The sequence below is a fragment of the Microsporum canis genome, genomic scaffold (genome assembly GCF_000151145.1).
Source record: "Microsporum canis CBS 113480 supercont1.5 genomic scaffold, whole genome shotgun sequence".
NCBI classification, from domain to species: Eukaryota; Fungi; Ascomycota; class Eurotiomycetes; order Onygenales; family Arthrodermataceae; genus Microsporum; species Microsporum canis.
Genome location: NW_003299165.1, coordinates 1 through 18,702, shown reverse-complemented (window position 1 = coordinate 18,702; position 18,702 = coordinate 1). Strand labels below are relative to the sequence as shown.

Sequence of the window (18,702 nt, the reverse complement as noted above, 5' to 3'; positions counted from 1 at the left end):
CGATTTCTTATGGCCACTTACTTTTCGGAGAAGATATACTGAGTTTCTACCGAAAATATATTATTATAGCGAATATTAACGAATATTCGTTTCAGCTAGAAAATTGATACGCTTTATTCGGAAAAAATGTGTCTTGATAGTTTCCCTTTCAATAGTTATGGAAGGTAAGATAGATAGTTTATTAATTTTACTTGATTTCATGTGACAAGAAAATATAAAGAAAAAGAGATTATTCCTTCGACACGACCTATTGAGCTATATACACTGCAAAACAGCGGATTCGTGTATCGAATGCTGGTTTCTACGAATTTCTGCAACACTCGTACATCTGTTAACTGGGACGATTATATAACCGTAATTTCCGCCGAGTAATGGCAAACATGGCCTATGTCTCATTATTGGCTGACGGTATACCTTACTGTGAACCTTGATAGTTCCGGTGAATATCTGAAGGAATAGCAGAGTAGCGAGTCATCAAGGTGAACCAGGGTCCAGAATCCAGGGACAGGAAAGCATGAGGTTAAGTGAGTGACTCATGTCTGCAGCCAACTGTTGTTTGATATTATCTCTACTTCCCTGCATAATAACACCTTCATCACAGCTGTCTCTATTGGGCATTTCCATTGTAGTGAATGCAGCGATATTCATGCATGTCAACTCCACTTTTTCATGAAGGTCTAAATAAGCCCGTGCCCTGTGGACCCGGAAGAGGGCCTTGGCTCCAACCTTAAATCAACCTTTGACGACATTGGAGCGCGACTCACGATAACCTGAACGCTCGCTGCTCGGTTATGAATGTTCAGAACCAATGCCAACGAAAGCAGCAGGACAACCTTGGGATGCTTAATCAGTTGTTTTAAATCTGCTCGCAGTGCCATGATACCCCCAATAGCTTATTGAAGCGAAGACTACTCATTTCCAGCGTGCGTTTTCAATACGTTGAGCAAAGAAGTTTCGGCTTTAGAACGTTTGTCTATGAGAATCTGCCCACAATGGGGTCGTTACAGTTGAGTTTTGGGTCTCAATTGATCTATCGAAGAGATAAGTCATTCCTCATTCCTTATATGGGAATAGGGAAGTCGCCCTCTGTGGAAACGTGAATCGTTTTATTGAAACCGGGCAACTACGTAAGGTCTACAGTGAAGGAACATGAAAATGCTATGGATCGCGCCACTTTCCTTCATGGGCCATTACTCTTTCTAAGAGTCATTGATGTTTCCATGGAAACTTGGAAAAATTTGCATCGACTCTGCCAAATTGCGGCTATATCCAAGTTATGGTCATGTCAAGCCGAAACAGTCCGCTCCATAGGACCGTGGTTACTTCTTGTTTGGGAGTCATACACAGCTTTTTTGCAAAGGGCTTGAGCAGAACCCGACTGCTGAAAGCTCGACATGCGCAAAATATACGTCAGACCCAAATAACAGGTTCGTGAATCCGTGGATTCCTCTTCAAGAGAAGTCAGACCCATGACACAGAGGGCAATGAGTGCTGGACATAAAAGGCGCTCTTGAGCACCTTAACCCTCCTCTTTCTCTTCCTCTCCTTCATTACCATGTTGTACAGTTGACCAATCTACCGTGTTACAATACAATAAAAAAAAAAACAAAGCAAGGCTGCTCTTAGCCCTCAAAGATCATACATAGATAGCACTTCCTACTTTGCTCGTAAGTAACAAACCCACACACCGCATATACATGCATGGTATCTAACTATTTCGCTATAGCTATCACAGAAAATGGAGCCAACCACGATGTCGCGAGAGCAACTCGACGACATATGGCGGCGTCGCGGCTTTCCAGAGTACCAGATTGCCGGCATGATGCCAGAGGAGAGAAACCTGGCAATCCTGCACGCCGACGAGCTGCGTGGGCACACATGCTCACCTCCGCAACAGCAGGACCCACAGCCGACAGCACCACTGCCACCGCAGCTGTCGGAGCCACTAGTACCACCGCCAGCCCTTTCTGCCCAGCTTTCACGGCAGCCAATCTCTCTCTCTGGCTTCACCCAGGCCCAGAGGGCTGCCCGAGTCCGGGAACAAAACCGGAATGCCGCCGACAGGCACCGGACCCGGAGGAGACAGGCGGAGGCGAGAAGGGCCCAGGAGATGCGCGAAACCCAACAGCGCGTCGACAGGTACCAGCGAGCATACGAGATGATGCTTGCTGCTGTCAACAACTCCATCAGCAGCGTTTCCTTGCAGCAGTTGACGGCGGAGCAGGCCATGGAGCTCCTGCGACATGAAGCTGCGGGGGTCGAGGCAAGCCTGCGGGTGGATGGAGGATAGCTCCTGGGTCTGGGTTTTGCTGGTTCTGCTTGTTCTGTGTAGCCCGTTTTTTGATTTTACTTCGTTCTGCATCCGTTTTGCATATGTTACTGTCCAATGACATTTACCGCTATCCTACATACCTTACTCCTTTGTTAGTCGAGAATACTGGCTATCTGTCTCCTGCCGACGATGCCGCATAACTAGAGTCTCGCCACAGCGTCTTCCATCAAGCAAGCTTCCATGGTGTAGTTGGTTATCACGTCAGTCTCATATTACTAAGTATGAGGAGCAGCTCAAACTGTTCTGACATCTGAAGGTCGCCAGTTCGAGCCTGGCTGGGAGCATTTCTTTTTTTTTTCGTCTTTTTTCTTTTTGCGCTTCTTAACGGTTGCAAGTGCTTGCTTAATGGTTGATATTAATATTTTGGACGAGGTTTGGGTGGTTAAGAGTGAAAAGAAAAAGGTCGTCGTCGTGGCTAACAGATGCGTTCAAAAGTGCTGCAACTACAACTACACGAACAGAAAAGAAGAAGACACCATCTTCATGTACTCTCGAGAACTCCCCACATGCGAAGCTGTGTCGAAATGTCTTTCCACAGCTCAATCAGCATCGTCGCCACGTCCGCTGACTTCGTCCCCTCCGCCAGCTTAAACTGCACCGACGGCTGGAGCTCGCGGACGCCCTTCACGTCGTGTAAAAAGGAGCCAAACACTCGTCCCAACGTACGCGGAGTGGGCAGCGTCAAACAAAAGTCGCATGATGCTGTGCCGGGAGCGTGGAGATACTGATGGACGGTCTTCCTGTCTGCACACTCGTCTGCAGTCAGCGCGAGGAGGCCAAAAATGGCACATATTAACTCCAGCTGCATGTCTGTTGCCAGTGACAGCAGCGCCAGAGAAGTCATCCGGACCTTTGCGGCCAAGGGAGCGGCCATGCCTTTGATGTATTCTTTTCGGCCTGGATCCCGCGATTCTTTCGCCTCAGAAAAGCTCTGGTCGTGTACCTTCACCAGGATGCTGTACAGATGCGACGAGCCCAGGATACCACCAGGCAGCTCGCAGAGGAAATGCCTGAGAACTGTGGATATGTCCTGGACATGGGCGTCACCCTTTGTCCGCGCACACTTATAGACATAGCCGGATGGAAGGCGGACTGATCTTGTCGTTCTGTTGATCGTGTCCTTTGCTCGTTCTGCTCTGACTATCTGCTGTGCATAGTGGCCATACAGCGCCGAGACAACCAGTTCATCACACGCGCTTCCGTATCCGTACGGTGCAGAAGTACCTGATCACGGAAGAAGAACTAATCTTAGCGTCTACCTAATCCTTTGAACGGTTGATCGCACTTGACCTACCATGCTGCAACAAGAAGTACACTGGAGCTGCTATGCAAGTGGGAAGCCGAAGGACCCCTGGTTCGTATTCGGAAGGGAAAGTGAGAATACTCTCCCCCCCGAGGCGTGCGAGGTCTTCAATGGCCTTCCCTTCGAGCATGCCATACTGGGCCTGAGTGTTCATATTTGCCATGGTCTTGATACGCCGCAAGGTGTGCTTGCTGGTATCCTTTCGCTTAACTGTCAGGTTAGATTTGACTTTACGCAGCCTGCTGAGTAGCGAGGTTTGCCTTGCGGGTTTGTCATTTTCAGCAACTGCATAGAGTCAGTACTTACAAAGATGTAAGGAGGGTGGTACGGAATGGGAGGCCTTACCTAGAGCTGACATTTGTGGCATCTCCGTCGGTATAATGGCACTCAACCCGAAATATTCAGCCGATGCATTGAATTTAAGAAGGGATTGCGACCTAATCAGCTCCCTTCGCTCTTCTCTATTCCCACCAATTAATCGAAAACTCACCGAAGTCGAGGAGTGGCTGCTATCACTCCTCCTCCCGGACTGCCTATCACCTCTGGGGGCTTCTCCCTGGTCACGGCTATAGTAGCTACCGTTTGAGTTCTCTGTTTCGTGACCGAAGCATTGGGACGATCCTCGAGGGACAAGGACACTGCGCGACCCTTCCCATGATGCCATCATGGCTTTGCTGTCCGAAAACGGGTTCGATTCGGCCTCAGACGGCATTGCTGGGCCTACCGTCTCGATTGGGCTCGTGGCTCGCTTGGTCGGGTCATGGTTGACGGTTTGATTGGATCTCTCCGACAGGGCTGTATGGCTGCTCGTCTTACTCGATATACCCATGCCATTATACACTCCTCCTCCCCCGGTGGTGACGGAAAGGTTCATCGACGCGGTATTGCGGTGAATCGTAAGCCCTGTAGCGGGCTGAGTAGGCTCTCCGTCCTGCGGTGCCGGCCGGCCTGGAGAGCGGGGTGGTATTGTTGGATGTTCTTCGGCAGCTCTGTCCACTGAAGAAAGGTGAGGCTGCATCTGTGCCACCAGGTTTATCGTGCTGGTTCGTGCCAACTGAATGACAGGCGGTTGGTCACCGCACACTTCGCTTGATCTCACCGAAGCTTGCACCGACCCCTCCTTGTTGTCTGTACTGATGCCGGGAATTTCTGACTTTCTTCGGTGCCAGCACAGCTGAATGAAAGACATCTTGAGAAGAGGACGACGACCGAAGACTGTCGCCTGAAGTATTTGCTTTCCTTCGCTGAAGCCTTGCATTTCGTTTGGCTTTGCTATAGAAACTGGTCAAATAGTCATATGCCTCTGATAGTCCCATTTTGGGCTTCTTTTTGTCGGAAATTTGACGGCTCTGAAGGGGTTCTTTTAGCTACAGTATTTGCGCTTTGTTATCTACATGGCTATAAATGATGAAATGGCATCCCAGAAAAATGGAAGTTATTACATGAAGGTAGAGGTGAGGTCCTTCTCACAATATAAGCGGAGAAGTAGGAAGGTATGTAAGTAAACAAATAAACAGTACACGGATTAGGGGGATATATAATAACATATGGAAGAATAAAAAAAATCCAAACAGCCTCCATGATATATATATTCTTCTATTCATGCATCATCAACGCCAAAAACCCCCATTTAACCCCAATGCCTTATTATTCAAGTCGCTCTGCCCATCCCAGATATTAGATGTCTGCTTGTTCACTTTTTGAAGTTGAGGTCACACGTATGCTGGCTATTCAAGGTGGAAATGAAACGGTTGGTACACTTGATAAACGAAGAGGTGTACACATGACGTTGTAATGCATTATTTTTAGCTCAACGCCGCCATGATCAAGGGAGAAAAAAAAAAGATTAGGGGTAGGAATGAGGAACGCCAATTTGTATGCACATGCACATTGTTTCTTTTTTTCATTTATCATGGCTCGTCCTGTTCACCTTCTAGGAGAAGGTAATGAAGGATATCACTTAATGCAAGGACTCCTCGGAGACGGAAGTGGTCATCAACAACTACTAAACGATGGACTCTAGATCTTCGGATGGTGTCAAGAATGGTATCCAGCCCGTCCTCGACGGAACAAGTATAAATTCCAGGAAAGTCCTGCACACGAGCTGGTTAGCAAGTTGCTTAATATTCTGTAGGTTTTAGGAACTAAGTACTTACCGGGGAGCGTTTTTTCAGCACTTCCCCTACCTCCAAATTGAGGTCATCGTATACACCTCCCTTGATTAATGTGATGACATCCACCGCTTCAAACACGTTATATACAACGCCTTTGCCACGGTATGGTTAGTGAGTCATGGTAGAAGTGAGCTTGAGTAGGGTGCACACACCTTCACTGTTCACAATAGGTACACTTGATATGCTCCTTTCCACCAGCTTGTGTATAACGTCGATCACTGGAGTGTCCATAGAAGCAGTTACTATGTCGGTATAAGTTCCGAGATTAATTTCCTTGAGAGGTTTCCGCAACTTTTGTGTTTCTGCCACGTTTACTGCGACAAATTTAAGGAGTCGGTATTGGGTAAGTACGCTGACCACCAATGGCCTTTCTGTTTGACTGTCATATGAAACCAGCGGTACTCGGCGTGCTCTAGAGGATAGCATGCTACGACATGCTTCATATAGTGGGCGTTCCGGCCCAATGGATATGGTCTCTGGAGGCGCTACACCAAGTGCTCGTTCAACCTCTGTAAAATAATTAGCTGTAATGTGTCATTATATGGGATGAACCTGGGTGCATATATACCTCGGAGGCTGTTTAACCGGAACTGATCTATTTTTGCCAAGGCTTCTTGATGTTGGAAGTAATACTGGATTACATTAATATAATCTGATGTCGTTAGGATACCTGCAAATGTAGAGGTTGTAGAATCCCAAAGAGGAGCAGAGACAATTCCTATATATCAATAATGAATTCAATATCATCCATGGTTAGCCAAGGATATGTGCCAAGCAAGGGTAGAACAAGAGAGTCCAGAGGGGGGAGAAGCGACCAAATAACATACCATTTTGTATAAGGATGTTCAAACTCTCTTTCACTGATAGTGAGGTATCGAATACGATGAGTCGAAAACTGAGCGGCAGCACGTCATAACTTGTTCGGACTTTTAAAAAATCTCGAATGGCACGCTACAACAAAGCACATAAAGAGTTAAACCAAGTAAAGATGTAGGGCGAACGAGCACAAAGATGTTCAGTTGGAAACAGATTATATTCTTGTTATAAATTTTAAACAAGGGATGATGTCGGGGCTTTGTATCTTTGTATCTGGAAGGTTGCTCGGGGTATATATAAAAGCTGGACGAGCTACTGCCTTCTCACCACTCTTCTTTCTGAGCCAGAAATATAAAATATATAGCCCAGCAGAGCAACTTCCAGCTGAGATTGGAAATTTCCTCGTGTTTGTAGCTGACTAGACATAAGAGCAGCTGAGGGAGCAGTTGAAATTCGGACTTGAGATCAGGAGATAGGACAGGGGCTTGAAGAGAGAGTAACAAAGGAGAGAACATGAAACAAGCAAAAACGGAAAAGTAGATACTGGGGCCTAGGGGCTTACCAATGCCTGTCGTTCATCATCGTCAACAATCTTTTCCCGCAGGGTGGGGGTCGTTGGTCGCGAGTAACCTTGGGGGCGTAGATAGGAAGATGGCTGCACAAAGGGGGCCTCATGACTACCCTTGGACCTGCTATGGGCATGCGAGCTACCGGAATTGGAGGTAGGAGAATTGGAATGTTGTGTTGGGTTTGAATATTGTCGGGATAGTGAGTCTTCCATACTCGTGTTCTTCCGCGGAAGCGGTTAACCGTTCGTTTACCAAACAAAAGAGAGAAAAGAAAAGAAAAACAAGCTAGCTCTGCCAATCTAGAAGTAGTTCTAGCATAGGCACTACCAGCAGCCCAGCAGCCGTTCAATTATTCGAAAACTGGAGAGGTAGGAAGCGGAGCGTAGAGATATGGCTCTACGGCTTGGTACTTGGGCGGATGCGCTACTGTGCTGATGGAGCTGTTGTCGGGTCCCGATCGAAGATAGGGGGGAAAGAGAAGTTCTAACTAGTGCCGTAGCGGCCATCCAACGAATTGAAACGTCTGCTCCCCTGTGTTTGGACTGGGTAAAAAAGGGGGAAATAGCACGATCGATAAGCTGTTGTTGGTTGGTGGGGAGATATTGCTTTCCCCTTCGAAAGAGCCAAGGTTACAGGCTAGTTTGCGCACTGGAACCCGGAGGAATTGAGCGCTATCGCCCTTGCACCGATGTCCAGTTGCTCAGTAGCAGAGAAGGTACTGACGAAGCGCTGCAAGCAAAGTGTTTGTGATACTTTGATATAAGGCAAAAAAGTCGCAGACGTCAAAAAAAAGATGACGAGCAAAGCCGGCGCTTCTTCGAATTTCCCTTTCTGGCGCCGCCGTGGCGCGCGGTCCGATAGTTGTTCCGGGGCTGACTAAAATCAATACGAACCTTGATATAGACGTGGAAATTATATTATAGAGTGTCATGGTAAATAACAGGTAAGGGATATTTTCAAAGACACGCCAGTCGAGAGCCTTACGCCTAGTTCTAGCAGGAATGATATAACAAAAATGGACAGACAAAACGCCTCTTAAACCTGCAAGCAAAGGGGGCTAAGATACAATAAGCCAGATCCAGTGCCAGGCATGCTCAAAAGTAAGATGCTGCTTTTTAAGTTCCAAGGAAAACAAGGGCATAATATATATAGACACAAAGCCAGGATCAAACCGTCACGGTCGTGGACTCTGGCTGATCTTTGGCAGGACCATCGACTGCAAGGTTCTCCATCTTCTCCTCGATATCAGTCTTATCGAGAGACTGTGCAGCGGTTGTCTCCTTAAGACTCTTTCCAGATCCACCCTTGAGGTAGTCCTCATGCTCACCTATAAGTTTACCTCCTTGGACCCATCTCTCACGATAGGCCTCTCGTTTCTGGGCCGCCAGGGCATTCAGAGCCGGCCAGTAGACGGAATGGTCATATTCAAACTGAACATCACCACCAGTTATTTTGAGAAGTTGGGAGGGTGGGACATGTTGCCGCATGTCCTCGTTGAATTTTAATTTCTCTCTGGTCAACGGGTCGATAAACGGCGTGATCAGCTTAAAGAAACCAAGAATGAAGAAGGACACTACAGTAAAATTATATATTAGCCTTGAAGATTGGACAAAGCGATGAAATGTGCTGTGGAGTACGTACTATTCGTAACTAGAGCTCTGCCGAGGCGCTCTGGGTAGTGATTTTGCAAGATGCCCAGAGTTTGTCTTCCTTGAGACAGGGTAGCATTCTGACCAGAACTAGTCTCTTTGAAATTCACCAACAAGGCAAGGGATTCTTGGCCAGGCCCCATAAGATCGATTACGCGCTCAATCATGAATACAAGGTGCTCAATCTGACGGGGGCTGTGTTCTGTATTCTGTTTGCTAGGGTTAAGATATAGGCAGGGCCGGGCATGGATATCGTAGCCCAGGATCACCTGCTTGCCGGTTTCATTTTCAATTGAAATATACTCCGGGGTATGTTCCTTGACGCCGTATTCGCGGCGCCATGTCAGAGTTGCTTGCAGCCGGCTTTCTGCGCTAGTGACATTCCACTTTGTAGCACGAAGGTATCGGAGCAGGCACTCTCGGGTGAGGAACATGCGTTCATCATCGCTCAGTGGCTCGAGAGGGGCATTCTTCGCAGACGTAGCCGGTATCGTGGTCCATCCTGTCACCAACGCCAACAGGCTGTCGTACTTGGATTTCTGTTCGCTGGTTAGCTCTGCTGGCGGTAAAGGCTTGCAGGAGTCAAGCGGTCCACGAAAGAGGGTTTTGATCAAGCCATCTGCAGCGGACAACGGGAGGTTGGAGAGGTCAACGGCCTTCTCTGCAGGTGTCTTGTTATCTTTGCTCTCTTCCGTTTGCGTGGTTCCCGCTGGCTTTATATTCTCCTTTTGCCTGTCTGGTGCTTCATTGGATGCCATTTCGTTTCTTCTAGGGACCGCTTGACCAGTAATACAAGAGATGAACAAACAAGAAAACCACTGTCCTTCTCTTCTTCTCTTCTTCCTGTTGTTTTCAACTCAAATAAACTGCCAAGAACTTTTCTCAGGGGGAGCTACGAACGGCAGAATCTCACCGCCTTCATTAATTAAGTCGCGTCTTTTTTTGAGCGCGTCAAGAAAGGCAACTTTTTACATGTTCGGATCTTTATGTCGTTGTCATTCTGATATTAGCCAAATTCAGCTCGTATATGGCTATATAGAAGATAGAATTGATAATGGCAGAGCTCGAGGGTCAACTGAATGAACTCTTTGGCGGTTCATTTCCTGATGGAATCCCCAAGGACGTGTTGGGCGAGCTTCTGTCCATTCTACAGCTCCATGCAATCGAACCCCAGGAGCTCTTTTACAAATGGGAGTCTTACTGTTTGAAGATGGCTGGAGAGGAAACAGGGTTGAACCTGGACTCGGTTCGTTCCTTCAAGCGCAGCCTTCAGGATGCCATAGAGAGGGAATCACGAGCGAAGACACAAATGCGGGGCGCGGAGAAGAGAAGTATAGGAGCAGCGACATCTCGACCCGCAGCAGGGGGAAATCAGGGAATTTTTGACATGTTAGTACCGTGAAAGTGTACGTCTGAGTGTCTTGAAGAGGTACTAATATCTCCCAGGCTAGATGATTTTGCTCCAAACACTCCTAAAAGAAACGCCAGTGGTCCCACTGGAAGTTCCATAAAACGAAAGGCGTTCGACACGCCTACAAACTCAAGATCTAATAAAGGTGTGAAATTAGACTCTCCAGGGAATGTGAAAACTCCATCGCGCCCAATTGATGGCGCTGCCAACGGAACCTCGTAGGATATCCCACTGCCATGAATCACTGGAAGTTGCTCTAACAATTAAACAGCTTAACCCCATTCTCCGCACGCCAAAACAGTGGCCAGGTTATAGAGACGCTTAATCCTCACATAAACATGGCCTCCGCTCCACCTGCACCTTATGCAGATTCCCGCATCAAACTGACTGCAAATACCGACATCAAAAAGTTCTCGTATAGACCTATGGCGATGAAATTATCAGAAGCCTCAGAGATCCTTGATGACCGGATAGACGAGTTTATGATGATAGTTCAGAAACACCACAAACTCGAGGATTCTGCTTTTGGCAATGCCGCGCACCAAAGCACACGAGAGATAATTGCTGTGGGACGGATAGCCTCAGACAGCCCAGAAGGGAAACTGAATACTGCCTCAATCGTCCTTGAAACTTCTAGAAGGACGGGGGCTGGCTTACGGGTACCACTGAAAATTGATTTACTCCCGCACATAAACTTCTTCCCTGGTCAGATTGTTGCGCTCAGGGGTATAAATGCTTCCGGGGAATACTTCACCGTTTACGAAGTATTGACTATTCCACGGCTCCCATTACCTATTTCATTACCAGCAGAAGTGAAGGCTACAAATGAAAAGCTTGACAGCTTCGGTGACCAGCCTTTGAACTATATGTTTGCAGCCGGTCCTTATACAACAGATGACAACTTAGCATTCGAACCTCTGAATGCCCTCTGCGAGAAAGCTGCGGAGGAGTGTGCAGATGCCCTTATATTAACAGGACCGTTTATAGACCTGGAACATCCTCTTATCGCTTCAGGTGATTTTGACCTACCGGAACTGAAGGGCTTAGACCCAGATACTGCTACCCTCACCACCCTTTTTAAACACTGCATCTCACGGCCGTTAACCCAACTTGCTTCAAAGGTACCTAACATTTACATAATACTCATTCCTTCAGTTCGAGACGCTGTCAGCAAGCACGTCTCATGGCCACAGGAAATTCTTCCGAAACGAGAACTAGGTCTACCTCCCAAACAGGCCAGAGTTGTCACAAATCCTGTGGCTATCTCATTAAATGAAGTCATGGTGGGATTATGTGCTTCCGATACTCTGTACGAGCTGAGACGAGAGGAGGTAGTGGGTGGTCGGCCAAGTGAGAGTGACCTGTTGAGCCGGCTACCTAGATACCTAATTGAGCAAAGGCATTTCTCCCCGGTCTTCCCCCCAACAGCGCGGGAGAATCTCCCGAAATCTGGTGTCGATGAAAGTCTACAAATAGGGTCTATGCTTGATACCAGATATCTCAGGCTTGGGGATTGGTGGAAAGCTAGACCTGATATTCTAATAACCCCCAGTGTGCTGCCTGGGTTCATAAAGGTAGGGCTTTAGCTTTCCCCCTTTTCCGAATGCTCTAACGTATATGATCTAGGTTGTTGAAAGCGTACTGGTTATTAATCCGGGAAAGCTATCCAAGCGTCGGGGGCCGGGAACTTATGCTCAAATTGCAGTTCACCCTAGAAAACTCACCGAGGAGGAGCGGGAGTCGAAATTAGTGGGCCATAAAGTATATGAGAGGGCAAGGGTGGATATAATTCGCATATGAATGCGTACAACATAGACTTGGTAACGGTTAATGAAGTGATTTCATGTATTATATGCTTTCTTAGAACAACCCTGGGTATCTATCATGCGCCATGAAGAATGAAAAGCCGTTGATGCTGGTAGTCCGACCAAACCGTAAAAAAACAATGACATCCATATCGTCATCTTAAACAAACCATCCTCTTTCTTCTCCGCGCATTACTCCCCGGGAGGGCAGCAGTACCGCCTCTCACACCTAACCCAACATTGCCGGTCCCTCTCCCAGCGGGCCTGGCTTCACCCCTCTCCCCCTGCGTCAGCCGAACGCCACTCATCAACTCTTCAAGCCCCAAGTCGCGCCACGAAATCTGCCTCCTTGAATCCATGACGCTAGTAATACCAAACGCAGCATGCTGGTCGGGCACAACGTCGTCTTCATCTTCGGGGTTGACTGGTTGAAACTGCGGCTGTACAAATATGTCTTCTATAGGTAGGAACGAGGGAATGTTGGCGGGAGATGAAAGGTCATTTATGGCATTGAGTTGCTGCTGCTGCTGAATATCAGATGATCTCATAGCCGACGATGAGAATAGTGAGGTGTGTGGGCGGTTGAAGTCTTCAAACACATCTGCTAGACGTGGATGGTGGAGATGGAGGTGTGTTGCAGAAGAGTCTTTGGACTATTAAGGCGGGTCAGCTTAGAACCTGCTTGTAGCTATAGACAGAATGAAGCATGAGATATACCATTTTCACTTCTTTATTTATCTTGTTTTCCTATATTTATGTTGTGCTGCGCTGTTGATTATACGTTTACACTCTATAAATGCTGTATGGTCACGTGGTGCATCAGGGTAGAGTTAGTTTAGTCATAAGTTTTATCTAGCAAATTAAGTTGTATAAATATCTATTGGTTGATAATTGTCTTTTCCTTTTCAGCTAGGCGAATAATATTTTACTATTTCAAATACGGCTCCATTACTATCCTAATTAGGCTTAGCTGTCTTTAGTCATCTTGCTTGAAGGTAAGAATACGGTTTGAACCAATTATATTGTGTTAAATTGCGCAGAACTCGAATGAGCTTGGACTTTAAATGGGCTGCCAAATGCTTGACGCAGTTAGCATGGATTGTAAAGTTGGATACAATCTAGAGGGTAAATGGTTATAAGGAGAACTTGTTGTATGCTTTTAGAATAACCCATAAGACCCATAGTAACTTGTTGACCGTAATCATATTTATCCCATGACGCCACGCACCCGCAGATTGTATTGCTTCATTCTTTGAACATTGACACATAGATGGAGGAGGTCTGGATGGCTGGAACAAGAATAACTAATATACAGAGACGGGTGACATTGTCTCCAGCCGGCTATAATTGCGGGTCTGTAATTTCGTTCTCCCCTTCGCGATCCTCGACCCAGCATTTCCTCGCAGTTGAAAAAGATTACCAACGGCATCTGTGAGAATAAGTACTCTGTAACCAGGCAGGTAAAGCTGCTTTAGTTCTGAGTATCCGTGCTCATTCGGTGAACAACTGGAACTGCGCTGGGAGGTAAACTCCCCATCTCGGTAACAACCATGTCCACATACTCTGCTGGGGTGAGATCATGCATAATGTTCAGGAGCTGTAAGTTAGGCATTTCACGCCAGTTTTCCAAGGGTAGTTTTGGATTCTTTAGGTGTGCTGGTATCTCAATGGCGGAGGAGGAAGAGCCCTTGGATGTTTCGGGTTTAATATTCGTGACTGGTGGAGGGAGGTCCGTAAGCTGTGTAGATGGTTCGGCTGCGACCAACTCATCCGCCTCTGCTATCTCGTTGACAACTATGCTATCGAGAGCAACGCGATCGGTAAATTTAACAGTCTCACAACAGACGATCACTGGAATATTCATGCCTCCTGATTTTTCTTTGGCAGACATAGCAACTAGGGCAGTGCCCACTCTGGAAAATAGACCACCGTTGCTGGTCATAGCATGCGCGCCGAGGAAAACTTTCGTCGCATCTTTGACAGCCTGGCTTATCCCGTTAATGAGAGAATATTGAACTCTTAATCCAGCCTTGGCTAGAGTTTGGGCAAGGTTCCGCCCTTCGAATAAAGGACGGGTATCAATGATGGAGACACGGAATTTCTTGCCCTGTTTATGTGCGGTGAGCAAAGTTCTCTGAACCACACTACTGCCAGAAAAACAGAGGATGACATCTCCATCATCAATCTTTTCAGCAGCACTGTTGGCGATAACCTGGCCAGCAACAGTGATCTTCTCGCGAATAAAATTCTCAATGAACTCGTATATTTCTTGTTTGGCATCCGGCTCGGGGACAGCAGGATCAATAGATGATATAATCAGCTTCAGAGCACGAATTGCATTTCCCTGACTGATTGCAAGCGGTCGACATGTTGCAAGAAACGCGATTTGGTGACCTAGATGTGATGTTAGGTGTCTGGTCAAGGACGTCCCTGGGGGTGTGACATATGATTGAACAACCTGGATTAAAAATAAATAAATTAGCTTCCGCGCATTCTGATATGAAAGAGTATTGACTGGCATACCCGTTTGAATGCTAAGAGAGTCGCAACGCATCGAGCACTGCTGCCACAGATAACGTAGTCCTTAATTTGCATCCCCAGCGAAAGAACCGCCGGATGAACGTCTTTGTTTGCGCCCGCGATGCCAGTCCTCCTTGTATACCATGGCAAATGACCAAAGACAGCAACGACCTTCTCGTCAACGACCTCTCTTCTCTTCTTCTTGGACGACGTTGATTCTACAGGCGCTGGCGGGGTAGGCAATGTATGTATCGACCCACGTCTCTGTACAGACGATTTGCTTGGAGTCTTCCCAGCTTCCTGTTTGACAACGGGAGTCTTCTTTGGAGTCGACGGTCCTTGCGGAGTGGTAGTAGCTGAGGAACCAGCTGAGCCAGCAGTGGTGGTAGCAGCAGCACTCACTTCCTGGTCTTCACTTGCGGGACGAGTGCGCTCCTGTTTCTCCTTTGCGCGCCTCGCTGCCTTTTCAGCTTTTGCCCTCTTCTTCAGCTCAGCACCCGAGAGTTTCTCTGTACCCTCTGGGGCGACTGGTTTCTCCTTTGCCTGCTTCTGAGTACTGGGTGGTTTTGGCGTGCTTGCTGGTGCCGTCTCTGCTGGCGGAGTAGACTGCGCACTTGGTTGCGTTGTAACGGACTGACCGTCACCCCGGGCTGGAGGGCTTGTTTTGTCCTGCGGAGTTGCCATTGTAGCTATTTCTGATATCGATATGGCAAGCTGCTCGCTGCTGGGGTCGCTGGCCGTGGCCGTCGAGGCTACTGTGGTGGTTGCGGCGGTTGTGGTTGTGGGCAAGTTTTGTGCTGGCGGCGTTTGAGTCATGATAGAAGAACTTCAACCAGCCAAGAGAGACAACAAGACAAGACAATGATTGACCATCCAGAGGCTGTTAGCATCATATATTCTACAGTAATATAGGTCACAGTGAAGAGGCATTCAATAATTAATATTAGGCCTGGATACAGCCTGGTTCATTTATTCATTCACGCTATCTTGCCAAATCCCACCAGACAAGTAAAGAAAAAAAGAGAGTAATATCTAAAGGAAGAAGAAGAAGAAGAAGAAGAAAAAGAAGACAGGGCGCTGTATAAAAAAGACAGCTCGCACACAGTTCAACAAGCAAATACTCCACGCCCATCCTGCCCGCGGCCTTGAAAAAAACACCACCACTAGTATAACCACAAAACCTCAAGCCCCCCTAGGAAAGAAAGGATCGTGTCTGTTGAAGTAGAAAAGTGAGTGAGGTCGAAGGATTCGTTTCTCGTCAAGGTCTCGTCTCGTTCATCATCAGTTGTTGGCTCCAAGTTCACCGAGCACCTTTCTCGTACCGTTGTTGGTTCGTATAGGTCTCTTCTTGACGCCAAATCGTTCACAGTCATCAGCAAGTTTTCTTCTGAACAGGTTCAGGTCGGAAAGGAGGTCTTCCATCTCCGCCTGGACTTCGAGTGCTTCGAGGTCGAAGCGGTTTAGGCCGATTGGTCTATTTTCACCATCCCATATCTGATCATCGTGGCCTGAAGGCGCAGTGTTCTCCTTTTCTGCATCTTCCTCCAGTATTCCAATGTTGCCTTCGTCCTTTTCTGGTACGGAGAGAATGCTACTCTGTCTGTTTCTCTGTTTGACAACCTGTACTGAAGGTATCGGGTTCTTTAAACTCTCCAGCGCCAGCTTCAGATGAAGGCGGAGGGCCTCGTTTTCGGTTTGCAGCTGCCTAATCTTGGTCTCACTGACCATCTTCATTTCTTCCATCAACTGTTGCATTTTTGTTACTTGTTTCTGATACTCTTCTAGTTTCTCGGTCTGCAGCTCGCTCTCTCGTTTGGTGACCGCCTGCTGGCTAACGCTGAGCTGCAGAGTACGGATAATTTCAGCCATCTCTGCAATCTCGGCGTCTCTTTGGGCCGCAGAAATATGGTCCTGGTTGACAACGGCTCGTGTACGTATACGTTTGGCCTGATTGGCATATCGAAGTGTTGATAGAGTCTCGTCATAATCTGCTGGGGCGATGCAGGCTATCATAGCGGTCTTTGAGTTGCCTCCTAAGCTATCCTTGAGAAGCCAGGTGAGGATGGAGTCTCGATAAGGGACCACATCTTTGGTCTTACGCCCATTTTGGCGCTGTTTTGGATCTGCCAGAGATGCAATCACACGGCCTAGAGTGGTCAGAGACTTGTTGATATTCGAACCTTCACGCAGCCTCTTCCCGGTTGCCTCAGTAGATTTGGCACGTTCGGACCCGGCAAGGTCTACCAGTCGGATACGAGCAACTCGTTCTGTGGTTTCGTCAGAGGATAAGTCATGGTGTATCTGCTTAAGCATAATGGTAAAAACGGCATGCGATCTAGAGCTAGTATCATTCATTTTCGTACTGGCAGTCGTACGAGATGCGTCACCTTTTCGCATGTAACGCATAATCTCTGCAATATTCCGAACTGGTGCTTCTGTTAGATCCTTCACATACGGCCCATCTGTTGGGGACTCTCGGATCTTAAGATAGTATGGGGGATCTGTTCGAGGGACTAGCAAGTCACGGACATGTTCGTTGTACACCTCAAAGTAGGACACGCGAACGTTATAAGTAATATCAGGCGACTCTGAGTTCTCAATGCGCTGGAACAGATCCTCGCATGTCCGAGGGATTAGTCCAGGCTGTTCTGGGGTTCCCATCATAGTGTAACTCTTCCCTGAACCTGTCTGTCCATATGCAAAAATACACGTGTGATATCCTTCAAAGTTGTGGTCCAAAAACTCCTCATCCAGACAGTTATATACGTATTCTTGCTCGGCATAGTGTGGATCAGCTCTGTTATGAGACCAAAACGAATTGTCAAATGTAAAGGTTTGTCTTCAATCGCTTTACTTCTGCTCTGGGCCCTTGCACTTGGCGAGTCATTTGTACTTGCTGCTGGTGGCGCAGACAAGGTGGTCGATTGTGTCCGAGGATTCATTGACACCAAACATTCTGTTCCACGACTTATCTCTATATGACCATATCAGAATTCAACCCCATAGTGCAATAAACCTGCGCCCAAAGAGGACTGGGGGGCAAACCTCTTGGTAAAAATGCTCTAACACGCACAACGACCTTAACATTTCCTCCACTGTTAACTGGCGCCTCGGCCTTACTTACAGGCGCCATGACGTTTTCTCGCGATCGGAATGACGGCGTGGACGCGGTCGATCGTAACGCAGCCGAGGATGCAGATGTAAATGAAGCCATACTTGGTGTCGCGCCAGCGTAATAATATTGGGCGGAAGGAGAATCGACGGGAGGAGTACAGACTCTAGCCTGGGTCGCGAAGTGGTCAGACTGCCCTCCTATATTGCTGTAGAATCGTGGATCTAGGGCCATTTTCCTACTGTCGGACTTTAATATATGGACAAATTCGGAAAGAGTGTCGTGAAGCCGTGAAATGTGATTATGAAACATATGTAGGGAGAAGAATGATAATATGAAAAAAGAGGTGTATAATGGTGCTGGATGAGAGATCTGGTCTCCTCGTTTGTTTCGCGTGTTGATGATAAATTGTAAAGTAATAATGTAGGTTACCTTTTAGTTTTCGGGGTTTGAAGGAGGTTGTTGTCAGAGAGACAATCTCATCATAAAAATGGCAAAAACGAAACGCCGGGGGGAGAGAGAGAATCGACGCAGAATAAGAGTATATATCTGTCCTTCAGATTGATTCTAGAGTCTCTAAAGCATCAGACGTTAGCCCCTTGAATCCTGCGACAGCCGCTTCCCCTGTAAGAAACTTTGGATATTTCCCGTCGGTTGTTTCTTTGGTTTTTTATGCGGGAGAGGGAATCATGGAAACTCACAGCTTGCGGGAAATCGAAAAACTTGTAAAAAAGACAAAGAACCCAGCCTGGGCCTTTGCTTGCGGGATGGCCGGGGAAAGGCTCTTCTCTGGGCGGGTTTTCGAACGAAGGTTGACCTCTTCCCGCTTGGTTTTGGTTGCATTTTTTATCTAAGTTCGCGATTTTTTCCTTACCTTTGGAGAAAAAAAAAAGGCGTTTGCCCGGGGGAAACCGATCACCGTGATATTAATATAAGCAAGAAGTGGGAAAGAGGAAAGAAAGAATGACGATAATGGACTTCAATCATGTTATAAGGTTGTCATGAAAGGGA

The 18,702-nt window shown here is 47.3% G+C and overlaps 8 protein-coding genes and 1 non-coding gene across 9 annotated transcripts; 3 read left to right on the top strand and 6 right to left on the bottom strand.

Moving 5' to 3' along the window:
• Positions 1-1,753: 1,753 nt before the first annotated feature.
• On the top strand, positions 1,754-2,290 carry MCYG_05069 (uncharacterized protein; the record flags this gene model as incomplete). Its single annotated transcript, XM_002845154.1, has 1 exon — positions 1,754-2,290. One exon carries the CDS (start codon positions 1,754-1,756, stop codon positions 2,288-2,290), a length of 537 nt encoding a protein of 178 aa, XP_002845200.1.
• A 216-nt stretch (positions 2,291-2,506) lies between these two features.
• MCYG_10549 lies at positions 2,507-2,616 on the top strand. The gene has a single exon. It is a non-coding gene; the product is annotated as a tRNA-Met (tRNA).
• Positions 2,617-2,813: 197 nt separating this feature from the next.
• MCYG_05068 (conserved hypothetical protein) lies at positions 2,814-4,951 on the bottom strand (the record flags this gene model as incomplete). Its single annotated transcript, XM_002845153.1, has 4 exons — positions 2,814-3,556; positions 3,627-3,920; positions 3,981-4,886; positions 4,918-4,951. The coding sequence occupies 4 exons, from the start codon at positions 4,949-4,951 to the stop codon at positions 2,814-2,816; spliced, it is 1,977 nt and encodes a 658-aa protein (XP_002845199.1).
• A 594-nt stretch (positions 4,952-5,545) lies between these two features.
• On the bottom strand, positions 5,546-7,406 carry MCYG_05067 (nuclear protein SNF4; the record flags this gene model as incomplete). The annotated part of the gene is made up of 7 exons (XM_002845152.1): positions 5,546-5,728; positions 5,792-5,877; positions 5,962-6,318; positions 6,378-6,461; positions 6,637-6,760; positions 6,953-7,039; positions 7,188-7,406. 7 exons carry the CDS (start codon positions 7,404-7,406, stop codon positions 5,546-5,548), a joined length of 1,140 nt encoding a protein of 379 aa, XP_002845198.1.
• Positions 7,407-8,360: 954 nt separating this feature from the next.
• MCYG_05066 (CRAL/TRIO domain-containing protein) lies at positions 8,361-9,601 on the bottom strand (the record flags this gene model as incomplete). The annotated part of the gene is made up of 2 exons (XM_002845151.1): positions 8,361-8,767; positions 8,836-9,601. 2 exons carry the CDS (start codon positions 9,599-9,601, stop codon positions 8,361-8,363), a joined length of 1,173 nt encoding a protein of 390 aa, XP_002845197.1.
• A 296-nt stretch (positions 9,602-9,897) lies between these two features.
• Positions 9,898-12,054, top strand: MCYG_05065 (DNA polymerase subunit alpha B; the record flags this gene model as incomplete). The annotated part of the gene is made up of 4 exons (XM_002845150.1): positions 9,898-10,232; positions 10,290-10,472; positions 10,526-11,828; positions 11,881-12,054. The coding sequence occupies 4 exons, from the start codon at positions 9,898-9,900 to the stop codon at positions 12,052-12,054; spliced, it is 1,995 nt and encodes a 664-aa protein (XP_002845196.1).
• Positions 12,055-12,214: 160 nt separating this feature from the next.
• On the bottom strand, positions 12,215-13,264 carry MCYG_05064 (Apc13 domain-containing protein; the record flags this gene model as incomplete). Its single annotated transcript, XM_002845149.1, has 3 exons — positions 12,215-12,288; positions 12,361-12,712; positions 13,217-13,264. The coding sequence occupies 3 exons, from the start codon at positions 13,262-13,264 to the stop codon at positions 12,215-12,217; spliced, it is 474 nt and encodes a 157-aa protein (XP_002845195.1).
• Positions 13,265-13,530: 266 nt separating this feature from the next.
• Positions 13,531-15,263, bottom strand: MCYG_05063 (translation initiation factor eIF-2B subunit delta; the record flags this gene model as incomplete). Its single annotated transcript, XM_002845148.1, has 2 exons — positions 13,531-14,517; positions 14,583-15,263. 2 exons carry the CDS (start codon positions 15,261-15,263, stop codon positions 13,531-13,533), a joined length of 1,668 nt encoding a protein of 555 aa, XP_002845194.1.
• Positions 15,264-15,860: 597 nt separating this feature from the next.
• MCYG_05062 (kinesin family protein) lies at positions 15,861-17,925 on the bottom strand (the record flags this gene model as incomplete). The annotated part of the gene is made up of 3 exons (XM_002845147.1): positions 15,861-17,252; positions 17,288-17,553; positions 17,625-17,925. 3 exons carry the CDS (start codon positions 17,923-17,925, stop codon positions 15,861-15,863), a joined length of 1,959 nt encoding a protein of 652 aa, XP_002845193.1.
• Between the last annotated feature and the right edge of the window lie 777 nt (positions 17,926-18,702).